This window comes from Ornithorhynchus anatinus, chromosome X2, assembly GCF_004115215.2.
Source record: "Ornithorhynchus anatinus isolate Pmale09 chromosome X2, mOrnAna1.pri.v4, whole genome shotgun sequence".
NCBI lineage: Eukaryota > Metazoa > Chordata > Mammalia > Monotremata > Ornithorhynchidae > Ornithorhynchus > Ornithorhynchus anatinus.
In genome coordinates this window covers 26,344,909-26,366,401 of record NC_041750.1, presented here as the reverse complement: position 1 = coordinate 26,366,401, position 21,493 = coordinate 26,344,909, and the positions used below count along the sequence as shown (strand labels likewise).

Here is a 21,493-nt window from a genome sequence, read left to right as displayed (position 1 = left end):
GCAAAACACTGATTTTTTTTTTTTAAAAGGATGATATAGCTCCCAGAGAGGATTTCAAGGCCTGACTTCTCAAACTTTTGTTTTAAATGGGTTTTAAAACTAAAGCAGAAATCGAACAATAATAATAATAACGGTATTCGGAAAGTGCTTACTATGTGCCGAGGACTGTTCTACGCCCTGGGGTAGATATGAAGCAGCGTGGCTTGGTGGAAAGAGCCCGGGCTTGGGAGTCGGAGGTCGTGAGTTCTGATCCCCCCTCCGCCACTCGTCAGCTGTGTGACCTTGGGCAAGTCACTTAACTTTTTTGTGCCTCAGTTACCTCATCTGGAGAATGGGGGTTAAGGCTGTGAGCCCCACGAGGGGCAACCTCGTTACCTTGTATCTAGCCCAGCGCTTAGAACGATGCTTTGCACATAAGTGCTTAAACATATCATTATTATTATTATACAAGTTAATCTGGTTGGACACAGTCCCTGGTCCACATGGGGCTCACAGTCTTAACCCTCATTTTACAGATGAGGTAACTGAGGCCCAGAGACAGCCCAGTGGCCCTTTTTCAGCCCAATTTCCACAGAACAGAATCGATTCCAGCCACCCTCCTTACTCCCCCTCTACCTTACCCACTCAAGAGATTGGAAACACACAAACACACACAAAAAAACCCCACTCCCTCTGCCTCTCTCCCTCTTTGCCTAAGACTGGACATTTCACCACCTCAGTTCAAGGAGCTGAACTATTCCCTTCGAATTTACAATCACTAGACACCCTAAGGAAACCATCCTTTTCAATAATGTAATGAAATAAGCTCGGAGAGATCGCTCTTCCGGACACCTCACCTGATGGCTGCAATTTTTATTTATGCAAATTGGGTATTCTAATGACTGGAGTGTCATCTAATGTGTGATACGATGTACTGAAAGGATAAAATTGCAAAGACAACTTCACCTAAGGACGCTGGGATGAGAAAACTCACATGAGCCATTTTTACCCTTTGAAAGTGCCAGGCACCGGACTAAGCACTGGGGTGAGTACAAGTTAATCGGGTTGGACACAGTCCTTCTCCCATAGAGGGCTCCCAGTCTTAATCCCCATTTTACAGATGAGGAAACTGAGGCCCAGAGAAGTGAAGTGAATATCCCAAGGTCACCAAACGGACAAGTGGCACAACTTGGGATTAGAACCCGGGTTCTGACTCCCAGGCCCAGGCTCTATCCACCAGGCCACGCTGCTTTCCCTTGGGCACATCACTTACCCCAGGGATTCTCCAACCAGAAAACAGTGATACGTCCTGTCCTTCCCTCTTTTTTTTTTTTTTTTTTACAAGGCGGGTATGGGGTCCCTAGAAAAACTCCCGGGGATAAAGGAGGCTATGACCGGGAAAGCACCGAGAAGAAAGGTTCTGTATGAACTCGAGGGTTTATTGCCACTCTTCCAGTCATTCATAAATGCAAAACAAACTGAATTCGTACAAAGCAGCGATTGCTCATCCAGAGTAAATACTCTTCTCCCTGGGCAAACTGAGGATTATTAGCCAAACTGCTCTGAACCGCAAAGGTGTGCCAACTAGGTACCAGGCTAAGCCGCCCTGATTGACGTGTGGGCCTCGAGCGCCATCAGCCCTAACCATCCTGCCAGGTGAGGCGGCGTGGCCTAGTGGGAGGAGCCCAGGACGGGCCCTCCGGCGTGACCCTGGGCAAGTCACTTTATTTCTGTGGGCCTCAGCCTCCCTATCTGCAAAATGGGTATCTCCCTCCGCTTTGGTCCCACGCCTGAGCCCCATGTAGACCCAGCATAATAGTAATAATATTGGTATTTAAGCGCTTACTATGTGCCAAGCACTGTTCTAAGCACTGGAGTAGAAACGAGGTAATCAGGTTGTCCCACGTGGGGCTCACAGTCTTAATCCCCATTTTCCAGATGAGGTAACTGAGGCACAGTGGCGTGACTAGCCCAAGGTCACGCAGCTGACAAGCGGCGGGGCCGGGATTAATAATAATAATAATAATAATAATGTTGGCATTTGTTAAGCGCTTACTATGTGCAGAGCACTGTTCTAAGCGCTGGGGTAGACACGGGGAATCAGGTCGTCCCACGTGGGGCTCACAGTCTTAATCCCCATTTTACAGATGAGGTACCTGAGGCACCGAGAAGTTAAGTGACTTGCCCACGGTCACACAGCCGACAAGTGGCAGAGCTGGGATTCGAACCCATGACCTCTGACTCCGAAGCCCGTGCTCTTTCCACTGAGCCACGCTGCTTCTCTGTAAAGCATGGTGCTTGGCACAGAGTAAGCGAGAAGTAGCGTGGCCTAGGGGGTAATCAAGGATGGCTTTTACCCATCATCTCAGTCAGTCCATCATATTTATTGAGCGTTTACTGTGTACACCGCACTGTACTAAGTGCTTGGGAGAGTACGACAATATAACAGACATTTCCTGCCCAAAACAAGCTTACAGTGTAGATATTAATAGAAATAAAAATTTCAGATGTGGACATAAATGCTGTGGGGCTGGGGAGTGGATAAAGGGAGCAAGTCGGGGCGACACAAGGGTGTGGGAGAAAAGGAAATGCAGGCTTAGTCAGGGAAGGACTCTTGGAGGAGATGGGCCTTCAATTGTACATTTCAAGCATTTATTAATAATAATAATAATAATAACGGTGGCATTTGTTAAGCGCTTACTATGTGCAAAGCACTGTTCTAAGTGCTGGCGGGATACAGGGTGATCAGATTGTCCCACACGGGGCTCACAGTTTTAATCCCCGTTTTACGGATGAGGTATCCGAGGCACCGAGAAGTTAAGCGACTCGCCCAAAGTCACACAGCTAGCAAGCGGCGGGGCCGGGCTTCGAACCCAGGTCCTCTGACTCCCAAGCCCAGGCTCTTTCCACTGAGCCGCGGTTTAGTGCAGTCAAAGACGACTGACCGAATGAATGAATAAGGCTTTGAAGGGAGGGCGCGGGGAAAACCCCCGGACCTCACCGCTCACATCTACGGTAAACACCACCGGCAGGCCCGTCGCTCGGCTTGTCCGACCCCAGTTTGGTCAGGAGGTTCTGATTCCCCATCGGCAGTCGCCCAGTCGCTCCCGTAGCCTCCCTACCCCCCGGTCTCGAGCAAGCTGGGCAGACTCTCCTCTGTGTCCTCCCCATGGAACCCGAGGGGTTTGTTTGTTTTCTCTGGCCCCGGCAGGAGGGGTGGCTTAGGTGTCAGGAGAAAGATCCCACACTTGGCTCGGGCACAAAAACTCGTTTAATGTAATCACGGGGGAACAGATGATGCATAAGCAAGGTCCAGCTTTGCCAAAAAAAGGAAAAACCAACCGCCTCCCCCCAAAAAAACAGTAGGATGTGTTGCATTTAAGCAAAACCTGTCCAAGTTAAAGGCTTGTTGGCTACAGCCAAGTGGTAGCTCGAAAAAAATAAAATCAACCGTGGTATCAGTTGAGCGGTTACTATATTCATAACAATAAAAATGGTATTATGTGCTTACTATGTGCCAGGCACTGTACTAAGCGCTGCACGGATACAAGCCAATCAGGTTGGACGCAGACCCTGTCCCACGCGGCGCTCAGTCTCAATCCCCATTGTACAGATGAGATAACTGAGGACCATTCATTCACTTATTCAATAGTATTTATTGAGCGCTTACTATGTGCAGAGCACTGTACTAAGCGCCTGGAATGGACAAATCGGTAGAAACCAGAGAAATGACTCGGCCAAGGTCACACAGCAGAAAAGGGGAAGAGTCAAAATTAGAACCCATGACCTTCTGACTCCCAGGCCTACACTCTATCCACTTCGCTCTAGTGCGAATGTTGATGTTGAGCTTATTACCTGCAATAGTTAACCCCATCATACAGAGGGCTACTTAATGCAACCAGTGGTATTAAAAAAAAAGAAAAAAGGTAAATGGTGGTATTTGTTAAGCGCTTACTATATGCAAAGCACTGTTCTAAGCGCTGGGGGAGACAAGATGATCAGGTTGTCCCACATGGGGCTCACAGTCTTCAACCCCATTTTACAGATGAGGTAACTGAGGCCCAGAGAAGTGAAGTGACTTGCCCACAGTCACACAGCTGGCAAGCAGCGGAGCCGGGATTAGAACCCATGACCTCTGACTCCCAAGCCCGGGCTCTTTCCACTGAGCCACGCTGCTTCTCTTATAATGTCGGTATTCATTAAGCGCTTACTATGTGCAGAGCACTGTTCTAAGCGCTGGGGGAGATACAGGGTAGATTTATTGAGTGCTTACTGTGTACAGAGCACAGTAGAGCTGAGGGATACATTCCCCACCCACAATGAGCTTATATTCTAGAGAGGGACCTTACGGTTTAGAATTAATGCCTAAGAGAGGAATGGAAAGGGGAAGAGCAACTGTGGGGAAGGGGAGGAGTAACTATTTTGTTAATGAGATGTACATCACCCTGATTCTATTTATTTGCTGTTGTTTTAATGAGATGTTCTTCCCCTCGATTCTATTTATCGCCATGGTTCTTGTCCGTCCGTCTCCCCCGATTAGACCGTAAGCCCGTCGAAGGGCAGGGACCGTCTCTGTTACCCATTTGTCCATGCCAAGCGCTCAGTCCAGTGCTCTGCACATAGTAAGCGCTCAATAAATACTACTGAATGAACGAATGCTGAACACTCACCAAATCAACTCGATTCTATGTCTACTTGTGCGTCTTTATACTCACCGACCGGTGGTTTTCCTCTTAGTACCGAGAGTCCGTCAGAGCCCAGAAAACGTAGCCGCTCAAACGAGATCCTGCGAATAGGATCTAAGGGCAGTTGGAGGGGAAAGCAAACACTGAGCGCTGCTACTTCAGGGGTGAGAAATTTTCATCCCCATCACTTGCATAAGCTTCAAAAAAAATCCAGAGGAGAGCCAGAGAAAGAGGCAGGAGGAAATTAAGAGGGGGTAGGGGGGGGCAGAGGAAGGGGGAGCCAGACCCCGGGCGGACTGGCAAAGGGCCCAACCCCCCCCCGCAAAAGACTGTTTTTTAAGAAGGGGCTGTGGGCAAGTAACCACTGATGTTTAAGTGGTGCCAGCTGGAGGCTCTGATGAAGGGGCAGGTGAACCCAGGCCAAAATCAGCAACAGCCACTCCTCACGCCGCAGAGGAGGCTTTCCTGAAGTCACGAAGTGTCAACTGGATTGATCGAGCGCTTACTGTGTGCACAGCACTGTACTAAGTGGTTGGGACCAAACATGAAAATAAACAGACATGTTTCCCGCCCATAGTGAGCTGACAGCCCGGGAGGGGAAGAGAGACATTAATAAAAATAAATAAATTACAGATCTGTACATAAGTACCGTGGCACCGGAAGGGGGGGAGGAACAAAGGGAGAGAGTCGGGGCGACGCGGAGGGGAGTGGGAGAAGAGGAAAGGAGGGCTTAGTCGGGGAAGGCCTCTTGGAGGAGATGGGCCTTCGGTAAGACGTTGAACGGGGGGCGGGGAGAGGAACTGTCTGCGGGATAGGAGGAGGGAGGGTGTTCTATAATAATAATGTTGGTATTTGTTAAGCGCTTACTAGGTGCAGAGCACTGTTCTAAGCGCTGGGGGAGATACAGGGTCATCGGGTCGTCCCACGTGAGGCTCACCGTTAATCCCCATTTTACAGATGAGGTCACTGAGGCACGGAGAAGTGAAGTGACTCGCCCACGGTCACACAGCTGTCAGGTGGCAGAGCCGGGAGTCAAACCCATGACCTCTGACTCCGAAGCCCGGGCTCTTTCCACTGAGCCGCTGAATCCATCAATCAATCAATCAATCAATCGTATTTATGGAAAGGCGTTCCCCGAGGACCTGAGCCAGAGCTAAGGAGAGGTGCATGTGGCAGCTATTAATGGGACAGCAAAATGGGTCAAAGGGCTTCAGGAGGACACTGGGCTTGGGACAGGCCGAGCACGTCCCCGATGGACCGGGGCGACTCCGGACTGACATGCCCATCTGGCCGATTAAGAAAAACACGCAATCGCCTGGGACTTGGGACTATCTTAGCTAAAACCGTCCTCCTGCCCTCTCCAGCTGGCAGTGGCTGCTGCTCAATTTGCGAGCTGGGATTTCCGCATCGGGGCCAGGGGGGTCGTGGCATAGGGGCTGGGGGGTCCGCAGACGTGGTCGGGATGTACATACGTACGTGCCCCAAACTTCTTCTTCGGACCACCCCCTCTTACAACAAAGTACCCAGAGCATACTTCTGGTCCTCTAGAAAACACACCAGTGGACCACGAACATCATCAAAAATCCTCGCGGGGTGTAGGAACTGTTAGTATCTCAATTACTTTACCTTTTAAGATCATCAGCGGAGTCCTGCAAATAATTTTGAACTGCCTTTTCATGGTATTTCATTCAATAGTATTTATTGAGCGCTTACTATGCGCAGAGCACTGTACCAAGCACTTTGCTAAGCGCTATTTTCCAGGCACTGTACTAAGTACTGGGGGTAGATTCAGACTAATCGGTTTAGACCCAGCCCCTGTCCCACATGGGGCTCACAGTCTAAATCCCCATTTTACAGATGAGGTAACTGAGGTGCAGAGAAGTGAAGCGACTTGCCCAAGGTCACACAACAGACCAGGGGCGGAGGCAGGATGAGAACCCGGGTCCTGAAAACTGCCACCATACCGGCCACGGCCCGATTTCACAAGCACGACTTTAGACCCGCATGATGTGTTATAAATGTCAAACACTTCCCGAACGTGAAAAGGAGGCTTTACATTTATATGGAAAAATGGGTATCGTACGGAACCGAAGTCATTTCCTGATAAGTGTTCCGGTCTGCCTTTGGGGGGAAGAAAGATAAAAAATTCCAACTTACTTAATTGAATTTCTGAAGTGGTCTTCTGCTGGGCTTTTTACCGTGCAACTGTTCAGCAACCACAAATCTGCTTCTGCGGCATTTTCTGGAAGATGGAAGAGACAAAGACACAATTGGATCTCGCGACAACACCGTGTCAGGCCCACGGGTATCTCTCCGGACGGATTATCTGAAATGAAAAAGTGGGTTGGGGGCGGCTTCTGGCTCAAAATCTTTACGCGGTCGGCATTCCGCTTCGACTAGCAGAAATTTGGGGAACGGTGTAACGGGGGAGCTTTTGGGAGCGAGCTCTTGGGTTAGCTCCCAGATGAGTGCTACTGGTGGGTCTGGTCCTGCCTCTGGCCTGAAACACCCTCCCCTTCCACATCCGACAGACCGCCACTCTCCCCATTTTCAAAACCTTATTAAAATCACATCTCCTCCAAGAGGCCTTCCCCGACTACGCCCTCATTTCCTCTTCTCCCACTCTCTTCTGCTTCGCCCTTGCCCTTTTATTCACCCCTCCCTCCGCCCCACAGAACTCGTGTCCATAGCTCTAAGTGATTCTGATGTCTACCACCGCCTCCGACTGAAAGCTCCTTGCGGGTAAGGTTGGTGACTACCAACTCCGCTGCACTGTCCGCTCCCGGGTGCTAAGTACAGTGCTCTGCACACAGTGAGTGCTCAAAAAAGTACCACGGATTGATCGACTGATTGCCTCAGAGATAACTGACAGCCACTGAGAACCGAAGAAAGGGTCTTGGCTTTTTCTGGCTGGGAAGAATAACAATGCTGGTATTTGTTAAGCGCTCACTATGTGCAGAGCACTGTTCTAAGTGCTGAAGCACTGTTCTAAGCGCTGACGGGAGAAGAGAGCATTTCAATCAGGCCTTTTCTTTCATCTGGCTCGGTTAGACTCCGGAATACTCTGTGACGCCACATTGATACTCTTTTGACCAGAGATCCTTATTCTGTTTTCTTATTTTATTAACGTGCATAGATCTATAATTCTATTTATCTACTTTGATGCTACTGAAGCCTGTCTACTTGTTTTGCTCTGTTGTCTGTCTCCCCCCTCTAGACCGTGAGCCCGTTGTTGGGTAGGGATTGTCCTTATCTGTTGCCGAACTGTAACTTCCAAGCGCTTAGTGCGGTGCTCGGCACACAGTAAGCGCTCAGTAAATACAGTTGAATTACTGAATGAACGAGGAACTCGATTCTTGTACCGGGTCAAAAGAGGATTAATTACTTCTTCGGCCCAAGACCGGCTTCAGAGCACGCCCTCTCGATAACACGGCCCAGAGAGTACGGAAAAATCCACGGAGTGACTCCGGCTCAAGAGAAAGTGGGAAATGCGTCTTTTTCGGGTTGCTGACTCTCATCTAACCTCAAGACAAACAAGGAAGTAGTTGCCATTCAAATGTTATGCAAAACGGGAACGGCCAGAGCTTTCGTTGCCAATGCATGCTGCTAGCGTGTTTTTAAATCAGCTTTAACAGAAATTCAAAACCCAGGCAATAGGAGATTCTAAATCAGGCGAACTAGGCTAAGCCGCTTTTTGAAGGTGAATGTCGGTGAATCCGCAAACGTCTTTTTTCCTTCGTCGGCTGACCGAGAATAGGCAACCGGAGGTCCACTTTCTAAAGGGCTCTTGGCTCTTCATGAAATCCGTCCCTTCAGACTAGGAAGATGTAGGGGGGGGGGATAAGTGAGGGGGATAAGGGAGAACAAGAATTGTTTTCTTTCTAAGTCTGGGGCTGGAAAAGGAAACCACCTATTACCGTCCTCGTTTACAGTTGAGGAAACGGAGGCACAGAGAAGGTAAGTGACTTGCCCCGGGTCACAGAGCAGACGAGTGGCGGGGCCGGGATTAGAACCCAGGTCCTTCTGGCCCTCCTCCGCCTCTTCCCTTTCCTCCTCTAAATCCCACCGGTCATCGCAAGCACGGCCGCAGCGAAGCCTTCCCTCTAGACCGTTAGCTCGTCGTGGGCAGGATTGTGCCTGTTTGCCGTTAGACTGTACTCTCCCTAGTGCTTAGGACCGTGCTCTGCACACGGTAAGTGCTCAATAAATACGACTGACTGAACGAACGGAACCGCAGAGGGCGAGAGGACGGGGGGAGAACGAGCTGCAAGATGAAGAACTACCAGGAACCTCTCAGCGGGGTCTTTTTGTCTTCCGTGGGTGTCGACAGCCGGCTCCCAACGCCACGTCGCCTCGTGCCTCGAATCTTGGTCCAATCGACGATTATAAAGAGGGCACCGATTCCTAACACGGCTAATTCGGCTAGTCATTCCCCACCACAGAAATGTGGCTCGAAAGGATGGACTGCTTGCATAAAGCCGCGCGTCACAGGTGACGTACGAAGACATCTTTAGTCACTTCCCGCAAACCCGACCGCTTCAAATTTTTGGTGAAGGCAGCTTTTAAAAATACAGTGCCCCTAAAAACTCTTTTTTCCCAAGGTAGCAGCAGAATTTTTGAAAATCAGAGTATGTGTGGGGGCCTTATGCCACGATGCTCTTTCTTTCAAAATCAGAGTAAGAACCCCTCCCTCAACCCCTTTTTCACTTAATGCCAAGAAATCCAAATAAATCACAATTTCGCTCGTCCTTTAATCGGCAGCCCCTTCTCCTCAGGCCCAGAGACACATTCGGAAGGCCAAATGTACGTTTCATGCTCCAACCCAAAATATGTTCCATTCTTTTCTTGGTGATGAAATAAGTGTGGTCAGTAGTACAAGAAGCCCACAGGGATACAGACCTAGACCGGGGTTCTAATTCCAGCTCTGCCCCTCGTCTGCTGTGCGTGACCTCGGGCAATCGGCCCATTCATTCCGACCCCCTGGCACTACTCTAATATCAGTTGCAAGGATAATGTGATGAGGATGATGGTGGCATCTGTTAAGCGCTTACTCTGAGCCAGACACTCTACTAAGCGCCGGGGTGGAAACAAGCAAATCGGGTTGGACGCAGTCCCTGTCCCACATGGGGCTCACGGTCTTCGTCCCCATTTTACAGATGAGGTAAATGAGGCACAGCGAAGCGACTCTCCCGAGGACACACACACAGCAGACAAGCGGCCGAGGCGGGATTAGAACGCAGGTCCTTCTGACGCCCAGGCCAGTGCTCTATCCACTAGGCCACGTGGCTTCTCATCAGTGTAGTCCACGAGCGAATGAGCTGCTAGGCCTGACCCAGTTTCTCCTGCATCTGATCTGATCGAGCCTCATCAGACTGCACTGCACCAACTCTAATCATATAATAATGATAATAATGTTGGTATTTGTAGAATCAGAGTTCTACTGGCTTAGTGGCTTGCACCAAAAAACAAGCTCCTAACAAATACCACCATCACCCGATGCACTTTCGCTTCGCTCACAAGGACACTTCCGGTGCAAAAGCAGGGTTCCCTCTCCTCCGTCCCTGTAAAATGGGGATTAAGACTGGAAGCCCCAAGTGGGAGAGGGACTGTGTCCAACCTGAAGAACTTGTATCTACCCCAGCACTTAGCACATATTAAGCACTGAACAACTACCCTAATAATTATTATTACGATCAGTCATTCAAAGGTATTTATTGAGCAGTCCCTGGGTACAGAGCACTGTATTAAGCGCTTGGGAGAATCCAATCCAACAGAGCGGGGAGAAATGATCTCCGTATTTTCCTGTTCCCTCACCCACCACTCCCCAAATCTAAGCTAAGAGGGCAAGTACTGGGTGGCTTTTTAAAAATACCTCGGTTTTCAAAAATTGAACAATGGCAAGGAATGGCATTCGATCGACGTTTCACAGCCCAGATTCAGATTATAATTCATCTGATCGTTGCCGTATCGAAGACGCAGAAGGGCACAGGAAAGCCGATTTCGATAATTAGCCCTTACCTCGGAGAATAAAATCTCTGGGAATATTTTCCATAGAAAAAGCAAAACCCAATAATGAGCCTCCACCAACACCCAAATCTCACTTTTTGAAGGCAGGGCTAATAACTCATGCATTAGACCAACAGCTGTCATTACCAACAATGTAGCTAATGAACATGTTACTGTTGCCAAAAATCCTTGAAGTCTTGCCCACCTTTTTCAATATAATTCTAAGGCAAAACACATCTGCTCTGTGATCTGGGACTGTGTAATTATCTGCACTGACTATTGAGTAAAATCGAGAATACAGCTCTGGTTCTCAAATGCAGTCACCGGGGGATTCTGTTGAGGTCACGGTGAGAGTTGGCTGCCTTTTTCTTGTTTTTCTGTGGGTTTTTTTTCAATATTAAGTGCTTACTATGTGCTGGGCATTGGGCTAAGCACTAGGGTAGATACAAGATAATTAGATCAGGTACAGTCCCTGTATCACCCAGGGCTCACATTCCATGAGGAAGGGAGAACAGGTATTTAGTCCCCACTTTACAGAACGGGGAAGAGAGGCCCAGAGAGGCTAAGTGGCTGGCCAATGGTCACACAGCAGACACATCGGATGGGTGGCAGGGACGGGACTAGAACTTGGGACCCTCAACGCCGTGCTCTTTTGACTAGGCCTCGCTACCTCCCAGACCTGAATCGGGCAAAGGGCATGGGGAGGGAGTAGGGGTTGAGAGTGGGCCCATGAGCCACAAGGATGGGCATCCGGGGGAAGGTGTGAAAAAGAGACGGGGCAACGTGACCTCTCACCCCTCGTCTTGCAATTGGGCTACTCTTGCCTAAAAGTCGAGGGCACACGGGTCTGTCCACCGCCCCGAGGGCCCGGGAGGAGAGTCGAGGAATCTCTTCAGCCCTGAGGGCCTCAGGGGGAAGGTGGGACCTTCCCAGTCTGCATCACCTTGGCCCTGTAGCGTTACTGAGGCTAGATCCTTCACTAGACCAAAAGCCCTGAGCCAGCTGAAGGAAACTGAGAAACTGTCCCATCGACCGAGCCGGCAATTTCATTTAGGTATGAGGCATCGGGTCAGAAACCCGAAAGAGGACGAATAAGACTCTCTTGCAAAATGGTACCTGTTAAATGCTTACTACGTGCCGGGCACTCTTCTAAGTGCTGCGGTAGATACGAGTTAATCAGGTTGGACACTGTCTGTGTCACATGTGGGGCTCACAGTCCTAATCCCTGTTTTACAGATGAGGGAACTGAGGTACAGAGAAGTGATGTGACTTGCCCACGGTCACACGGCAGACAGGTGGCGGAGCCGGGATTAGAACCCAGGTCCTCCCGACTCCCAGGCCCGGGCTCTATCCGCTAGGCCACGCTGCTTCTCTGGAGCTCAGGGGGACGACACAGTCAAGGGACTGGGCCGTCGGTTGCGGATAACGTGAGCAAGGGTTGAATCCACGGGGCCACGACAGCACAAGGACACAAAGATGGAGAGAGACAGAGTCTCACAGGCCCGAGTGCAACTTCTCAAACCCGTGACGGGCTGACGCTGCCGGGCTTGAGACCACCCCGCCGACCCTGCCCAGGTAAGACGGGTCGGGGGGGAAAAATCACGCTACTTTCTCCAAAGTGAAGGACGAATCCTCAGCGAAGCCGAAGAGGTGAAAAAGCTCTCGTCAGACCGCTCCGCTCAGTTCCTTGCCTGCGGTCGGATGTGTCGAGTCAGCCAGCCGGGGAAAGGAAAAGTCCTATTCTTCCTCGAAAGAATCTCCAGGATCCAGAGGTAGCCCGTTCCACTGTTCCATACCATCCGAATAGTCAGAAAGTTCTTCCTCGTGCCTAACTCGCATTTCTCCTGCTGCAATATAAACCCGTTTCCTCTGGTTTGGGCTTCACTGACCTTCGCCCTGTCCTCAAAACCCTCTCAAGGTTAGTAAGACTCTCTATTCCCCCGGGGAGAATCGATCAACTCCTATCTGGCTGATCCGAGTAAGCTCGGGATGCAACGCTCAATCAGGGGTGTTTATTGAGCGCTGACTGCGTGCAGAGCATTGCGTTAAGCGCCTGGGAGAGAACGACGCAACAGAGTTGCACATGAGACTAAACACCCTTACAGTTCTATTTAAAGGCATAAAAATAAGCACCCTGAAATGACTCTCATCTCAGAATGATGACAAGTGAGGCAGATGCCTCAGATTGCTTAATTAATGTCACTTTAAAAAGAGCTGTGCCAAAATGGGATTTAACCTCTGGTCCCCGGCTATATGGGACGTGTGCGTGTGTGTTTGTGTGTGTGTGCTATTAGGCGCTGTACGCGGCGCTGGAGCAGATACAAGCTCATCAAATTGGACACAGTCCGTGGTCCACATGGGGTTCACAGTCTTAACCCCCATTTTTACAGATGAGTTAGTTGAGGCCCACAGTCAATCGATCATTTATTAATAATAATAATAACGGCATCTGTTAAGCTCTTGCAACGTGCCAAGTACTGCGGTGGATGCAAGTTCATCAGGTTGGACAGAGTCTCTAGACCACACTGGCTCACGGTCTTAATCCCCATTTTTTACAGATGAGTTAGCTGAGGCCCAGAGAAGTGAAGTGACAATCATATCTATTAATAATAATAATAATGGTATTTATTAAGCTCTTACAATGTGAAGCACTGCGGTAGTTACAAGTTCATCAGGTTGGACAGAGTCTCTAGACCACACTGGCTCACGGTCTTAATCCCCATTTTTTACAGATGAGTTAGCTGAGGCCCAGAGAAGTGAAGTGACAGTCAATCATATCTATTAATAATAATAATAATAATGGTATTTATTAAGCTCTTACAATGTGAAGCACTGCGGTAGTTACAAGTTCATCAGGTTGGACAGAGTCTCTAGACTACACTGGCTCACGGTCTTAATCCCCATTTTTTACAGATGAGTTAGCTGAGGCCCAGAGAAGTGAAGTGACAGTCAATCATATCTATTAATAATAATAATGATAATGGTACTTATTAAGCTCTTACAATGTGCAAGCACTGCAGTAGTTACAAGTTCATCAGGTTGGACAGAGTCTCTAGACTACACTGGCTCACGGTCTTAATCCCCATTTTTTACAGATGAGTTAGCTGAGGCCCAGAGAAGTGAAGTGACAGTCAATCATATCTATTAATAATAATAATAATAATGGTATTTATTAAGCTCTTACAATGTGAAGCACTGCGGTAGTTACAAGTTCATCAGGTTGGACAGAGTCTCTAGACTACACTGGCTCACGGTCTTAATCCCCATTTTTTACAGATGAGTTAGCTGAGGCCCAGAGAAGTTTCCCTCTGCTCCTCCACCTCTCCCTTCCCATCCCCACAGCACTGTACTCGTCCACTCAACTGTATATATTTTCGTTACCCTATTTATTTTGTTAATGAATTGTACATCGCCTCGATTCTATTTAGTCGCCATCGGTTTTTACGAGATGTTCTTCCCCTCGACGCTGTTTAGTGCCATTGTTCTCGTCTGTCCGTCTCCCCCGATTAGACCGTGAGCCCGTCAAACGGCAGGGACCGTCTCTATCTGTTGCCGACTTGTTCATCCCAAGCGCTTAGTACAGTGCTCTGCACATAGTAAGCGCTCAATAAATACTATTGAATGAAAGTGACAGTCAATCAGATCTATTAATAATAATAATAATAATGGTACTTATTAAGCTCTTACAATGTGCAAGCACTGCGGTAGTTACAAGTTAATCAGGTTGGATTCAGTCCCTAGACTACATTGGCTCACGCTCTTAATCCCCATTTTTTACAGTTGAGGGAACTGAGGCACAGAGCAGTTAAGGGACTTGCCCAAGGTCACGCAGCAGACAAGTGGCGGAGCCAGGATTAGAACCGACGGACCTTCTGACTCCCAGGCTCGTGCTCTAACCACTACACCATGCTGCTTCTCAAGCAGAGCACGCTAAGTGCTGCAGAGAAGACAATACAACAACACGACGACCACGTTCCCTGCCCACAGCGAGTTTACAGATCATGTGGCAGAGCCGGGATTAGAACCCAGATCCTTCTGACTCTCCGCCTCAGGCTCTAGCCACCAGGCCGTGCTGCTTCTCGACATTCTCCCGAGAGGACGCAAATGTTTCCGCTGGTCCCGAAAATCACACTTGTCAGTCGATCGGATTTCCTGAGCGCTTACTGTGTGTGCAGAGCACTGTACTAGGCTCTAGGGAGAGTAAAATATAACAGACGCATTCCCTGCCCACACGGAGCTTAGAGTCTAGAGGGGGCGGATAGACTTTAATAGAGAAGACGTTCCGGAGAAACAATATTTCCCCAACCCGTCCACAAGCAGAGTGCTTGACAACGACAGGAGAGCCTCACGGCAACGGCTGCGGAGTTTCGCTCGATGTTCATAGACTTTCGTGCACTGGCCATACGGGAGGTTCTATTATCGAAAGGGGAAGAGATTAAGTCTTCAATCGTGATAACGTACGGGGGCAATTAGCGTCATTTTTAAGGCCAAAAATGGCGTGTCCCAAGCAACATCATTAGCCACGTCTGAGAACCCTAAAATAACAGAGCTGGGAGGAGTCCCAAGGGACAATCTGGCCCGGCCCCTTCCTCGAGGAAAATGAATAACTAAATCATCCAGAACAGATTGACGACTACAGCTCTCTGAGGATGGAGGCTTCATCGCCTCCCTTGATAATCGTATTGAAAAACTTTTACCCACTAAACAATTTAAACGCTACCGAAACCAATAAGCTTAAACGAGCGCATTTGATGCCACATCTTGGCAATACGCTTCAAATTCCCATCCCCACATTCTCAAAAGGATCGCCGTCAGAAATTCAATTTTGCCCGACGAATTCGGAATTGTAAGACGTCGGCGAGGCGGCCTATCGTGAAAACTGAAGGTATTTGTCCAGACTGGTTTAAGGCTTGATCGCCTAGCATTTTCCCTTTGCCTCTTCTTGGCTTTTTTGTTGTCGTTACATATCAAAATCTCGCTAGACTGTGAGATCTTAAACCTCTTCCGTGCAGGGATCACGTCTACCGCTCCGTTGCAACGTTCTTTCCAAAGACTTAGTTAGTTCAATGCTCTGCACACAGTGAGCGTTCAAATACGAGTGAATGATTGTTCCTCGAGGGAAGGGAATCGGACAAACTAATTCTACTCTCCTTTTTTGAGCGCTTGGTTCAGTATTCTGAGCACAGGAGGTGATCTAGAAATACTATTTTTTAATTGACGAGCATCCCCTAAAGCACACCTCCAAAGAGTAATAATTATTATTACGTGCCAAGCCCTGGTTAGATGCAATAATAACAATAATAATAATAATGATGATGATGTATTTTGTTAAGCGCTTACTATGTGGCACGCACTGTTCTAAGCGCTGGGGTAGATACAAGGTTATCAGGTGGGGCTCACAGTCTTAATCCCTATTTTACAGATGAGGTAACTGAGGCACCGAGAAGTAAAGTGACTTGCCCAAAGTCACACACTTACAAGTGGCGGAGGCGGGATTAGAACCCACGACCTCTGACTCGCAAGCTCGGGCTCTTTCCACTAAACCACGCTGCTCCTTGGACCCCACGGGGCTCCCAGTCCAAATAGGAAGAACAGGCATTTAATCCTCATTTTATAGCTGAGGAAACTGAGGGACGGAGAAGTTACGTGACTCATCCAAGGTCAACCCAGCAGGCAAGTGGCAGAGACGGAATTAGAACCGTGGTCTCTTGACTCCCGGTCCAGGGTCTTTCCCCCATTTCCCCGTCTTCCCAACTGCTTCAAGCAGCACAGGCACTTAGTATACAAAATAGACGCTCAATAATGAAGAAGCAGCGAGGCTCAGTGGAAAGGGCATGGGCTTTGGAGTCAGAGGTCATGGGTTCGAATCCCAGCTCTGCCACTTGTCAGCTGTGTGACTCTGGGCAAGTCGCTTCACTTCTCTGTGCCTCGGTCACCTCATCTGTAAAATGGGGATTAAGACTGTGAGCCCCACGTGGGACAACCTGATGACCCTGTATCTACCCCAGCGCTTAGAACGGTGCCCTGCACATAGTAAGCGCTTAACAAATACCAACATGATTAAATACTCTCGCTGGATTGACCGTCTCTCGTCTTTAATCTCCACGATTCAACGGCTGAAAGCCCTGCAGCCAAGTTGGATTGCAATTGGCGAGACTCAACAGTAGCTCCTTATGGTTTAGAAGCTTTTAGTGAACTCTAGTGGTGAGTTTCCCTTCAGAAAATATTTGCAAAATTTGGATGAGAGGGGGGAAAAACGTCTTATTAAAGATAGTAATAATGATAATGATAATTATGGTATTTGCTGAGCGCTTACTATTTGTCAAGCACTGTACTAAGTGCTGGAGTAGATACAAGATAATCCGGGTTGAACAGAGTCCTTGTCCCAAAGGGTGTTCACAGTTTAAATCAGTGGGAGGGGCTTTTAATCCCCATTTTACAGATCAATCAATCGACTGTATTTAGAATACGCGCTTACTATGTGCAGAGCACTGTACTAAATGCTTGAGAGAGTACAACAGAATTAACAGATACATTCCCTGCCCATAACGAGCTTACGAGGTCTCCGAGGGCCAGAGAAGTGGCGTGACTTGCCCGAGGTGACACGGCAGACAAGCGGCAGAGCCACCTGGGTTCTAATCCAGCTCTTCTGATCCCCAGGCCCGTACTCTTCCTAGGCCACGGTCCTTCCCTAAAGAAGGCTCCCCATCCTTAAAGGACAACTGCCTTTTAACCTTCAAAAATCAAGCATTTGGGTCACTTTTATGCGTAAGTATAGAAGAAAGCGGGGTAGGGGTTTCGAGAAGAAGGGACTGGTGAAGGTGATGGCGTCTGGAGCAATAATCCACGTTCTACAGGAGTTACAGAAACGAGAGGACATCATCTCGAAGTGCTTTACTTACACCTCTCCCCCATTTAGTCCCCTGCCCTGCCCGGAATTCCTTCCCACTTCAAATCTGCCATACCACAACTAGCCCTTTCTTAAAAATCTCTGTGAAATCCCTCCGTTTCCGGCTGTCCCCACATCATTTTTTTTTTCTTCCTCGAGTCACCTTCTCCCAACCACCACCCAGCATTTATGGACTCAGGGTAACCTTTGGCATTGATTGTGTTTAAGCATTTGTTTTTCCGCTCATTCATCTTACCTCTTTCGTTGTAGTGGCTGGTCTCTTTTTCCTCCCGACTAAATAATTTTGTATCTCCCCAGTTAGACCGTCAACTCCCTAAGGCAAAGATTATGCTCTGCGTACTCTCTCAGGTGCTTACTACAGTGTTCCCCACGTATACGTGCTCAACAAAACTTCTGATGGATTACACCACTGCTTTTTTTGGTAGTGTACTCTCCCCAGTGCTTAGTACAGTGCTCTGCAAACTGAAAGTGCTCAATAAATACCGTGGATCGAATGACTGAAGTAGAGACAGGATCGAAATGACACCTTGAGGAAGCCAATCCTCGCTGCTGTCAAGGAGCCGGATTGGGCGGAGGCGGGAAGGTTGGCAGCGACTAGGGGACCGTTGTTCCAGTACAATACGCTGAGGTGTGGGAATGCAAAGAAAGGGGACGGATCCAAAGTATATACTGCCAAATTAAAAGAAAAGGAAAACCAGGGGAAAGAGAAAGAGGAGAGAGGAGGAAGAAGAGGAGGATCGATTACGTCTGAAGCTCAGAAATGGAGATTCCTTTTTTTTAAATGGGAGATTTGGGCATCTTACTAGAAAGAGGATGATAATAACAGTGGTATCTGTTGAGTGCTTACTATGTGCTAAACACCGTACTAAACACTGAGGTTGGCCCGATACCAACCAGTGCAGTCCCTGTCCCATAAGGGGAGGGAGGACGGGGATTAATCCCCCAGTTTACAGCTGAGAAAACTGAGGCACGGGCACATTACGCGGCTTGCCCGAGGCCATGCAGCAGGCAAGTGGCAGATCCCGGACTAAAACCCAAGCGTCCCGACTCTCCAGTCCGTGCTCGTTCCGCCAGACCACGTTTAATCGTTGAAGTCACAAGTCCTCTAGACTGCAAGCTCGTTGTGCGCAGGGACTGTGTCTCTTTATTGTTATTCTGTTCTCTCCCAAGTGCTTTGCACACAGTGAGCGCTCAAAAAATCTGACTGATTGAATGAATGAATGAACAAATGGCTCCCAAAGCCTGGCTTTGATATTTGGATTTTCTTCCCTTCCTGACAACCTCATATAAGTCTTCATATAAAAGATTTCCCTCGCCAACACAGACAAATAACAACTCTACCCGCTCCGGTCCACGCCTTGGATATTGTCTTCTTCCTCTGCAGCAGGCATGACACAGATACATTTAATTACTAAAATTCAGGAGGGCTACTTTCAACGTTTGCCTAAAAAACTTGACTCTACTACCAAGAGAAGTCGAAAAGGAGTATGTTATAAGGTCTAAATGCTCTCCGGCTCTTTGACTTGACACGCGAATGATTTTCCCAGCCCAAGAGAACACGAGAAAATCTAATACCAGCTTTTTCGTGGTACTGGAAGAGTCTCTGGGAGCTTCACCGCACAGGCGGGCAATCATAAACCACGAACACCAAGTCATTTCTGATAGCATCGAAACTAACCCAGCATGCAAATCCTTCTTATTACCTTAATAATGCATTGTTCTTGTTTAGGGGAGATAAAAGAGAACAAAACAAGAAATATCATGTTCTTTCCTGCTTTGACTCTGCAAGATAATGCCGGCCCCAACTGTTAGGCTAAACCACTTGTAAAGTGCTTAACCGTGGGCAAGGCCAGGCGATGTCTTATTTATCCTCTATTCACAAACTGAAAAATGATAGGCTTCCTCTCGGCTGGTATCAGTCCACAATTAAACAGATGGTGCAGTTAAGGAGGAAGGTAGGGCTTGGAACAAAACTAACAACTAGCCAGATGTCTGGAGCTAAATACTATTCTTGTCAAGGAGAGAGTATATTGAATGTTTTTTTGGGTTGTTTTTTTTTTGCGGGAGGGGGGAGGATAAAGGCAGGGTGGAGTCAACTGCAGTTACACAAATTTATACTGCCTGTTACCAGGACTTTAAAGAGAAAAAAACACATACACACACACGGGCATTCTGCAATCGCCCCACCAAACTTGCAAATATCCCATGGAACACAAAGTGTCAGTTCCTCCGTTTCAATCAATTGAAAATCATCAAAATTGTGCAAGTTCTTTCTCAACTTTGGCCAAAGGCCCCAGGCCTTTGCTGCGACTGTCGCATCGTTAAAGTGAAGATGTGGAAAATCAACTAGCCAGGGCGCAGCCTACCATTTGATTTCCAAGGGATGCTTTCTCTGACCCCTTTGCTCCTTAAAATAAAAAAAGGGGGGGAGGGAACCCTAGGAAAAACCAGTTCACCACCTCAAATCCCCAGTATTAAGGAAATGTGCCTGTTGAAGATAATGATCCGCATTTCATCGCTTTAAACTCAACTGATTGGAAGACCGACGGCACTGGTAATCTCGCTGTGGGCAGGGAATGGGTCCATTTATCGTTGTATGGTCCTCTCCCAAGCGCTTAGTACAGCGCTCTGCCCACAGTGAGCGCTCGGGAAATACGACTGAATGAATGAATGAATCTACTGGGGGAGAGAGGTCCAATTACAGTAACACAGATTCCAAGAACACCAGAGACGAACTGACAAAAATAGGTCAGAAAGCCCAACAATGGGCTTTTCTCATTCCATGACAAGGCATTACCCATTTTAATTTATTCATCTGGCTGTCACGCATGTTTTAAGGTATACGATCTACAGAATGCATAAATTCACATAAATTAGCGTCAAAACGTGAGCTTCCTTCTTTCCAGCCTACGTGCTTAGGTTTTCCTCTTTGCAAAGCAGTTCCTGATTCTCCGCGGGCTTAATTCCGCAATGGTTTTCAGCAGCCGCTACGAGAGATCAACCCGCAGGTTCCAGATTTGAGCTCTTTACCAGACAAACCCTGTGTCACCTAGGCAAAGCCACTCTTTTTAAAAATCACAAGAGTTAGGATTGAAACTAAAGATTTTCCCCAGAGAGCTCAAATCACTTTCTAGATTATCTAAAATGATTTCGATTGTGAGCACCACCCCCTCCCTATGACAGGAACCATTGTCTAATTCCCAATTGGGTATTCCCTGACGGCGCTCAGCATAGTGTTCTGCACAGAGTTAAGTGCCACTCCAAAATCCTTTACGTATTTGAGTTGGGGGGAGGAGGCAGAATTATTTTATCTCCTGAAAGAGCTCTCACGAATGATGAAGAGAAAGGAGGGGGAAATGTCATCTCTTTCTAGATGCTTTTGTGAATGGTGGTGGTTAGAGAGAATCCCGATGAGCCGCAGAAGGCCTGGCATCCATTTGGGTATTTATTGGACACTCACTCAGGGCGACGTACTGTTCTTTGGGCTTGGGAGGCACAACAGAAACCTAAGGGTTCCCTGTCCACAAGGAGCTTCCCCTCTAATGGGGAAACTTCTTTAAATTAAGAAAGAAAACCTCGAACAAGAGCCCATCTCAAGAGTCGATCTGACCACACCACCCTCTCTGCGATTTCCGCTCTAGTGCAGGAAGATCAGAATGACTTTATCATCAGGACACGTGGTATGCTGATTTGTACATTCCAAGCGCTTAGTACAGTGCTCTGCACATAGTAAGCGCTCAATAAATACTATTGAATGAATGAATACCTGCTCTCTCAGGGACTGGAAAGAGAGGGAGACAGAATGGAAGTCATTTTTCGGCAAGCACCCTTGTTCTGTGAGCCCGTTGTTGGGCAGGGATTATCTCTATTTGTACTTTCCAAGTGTTTAGTACAGTGCTCTGCACACAGTAAC

The 21,493-nt window shown here is 48.2% G+C and overlaps 1 protein-coding gene across 2 annotated transcripts in view; it reads right to left on the bottom strand.

Moving 5' to 3' along the window:
* Window positions 1–21,493, bottom strand: part of CDKAL1 (CDK5 regulatory subunit associated protein 1 like 1) — a 303,837-nt gene that overhangs the window by 247,979 nt on the left and 34,365 nt on the right. For both annotated transcript variants that reach the window (XM_029052781.2, XM_029052782.2), the window contains one exon: window positions 6,822–6,906. In XM_029052781.2, coding sequence (XP_028908614.1) covers window positions 6,822–6,906 — 85 coding nt within the window. The remainder of the gene's footprint in view (window positions 1–6,821; window positions 6,907–21,493) is intronic.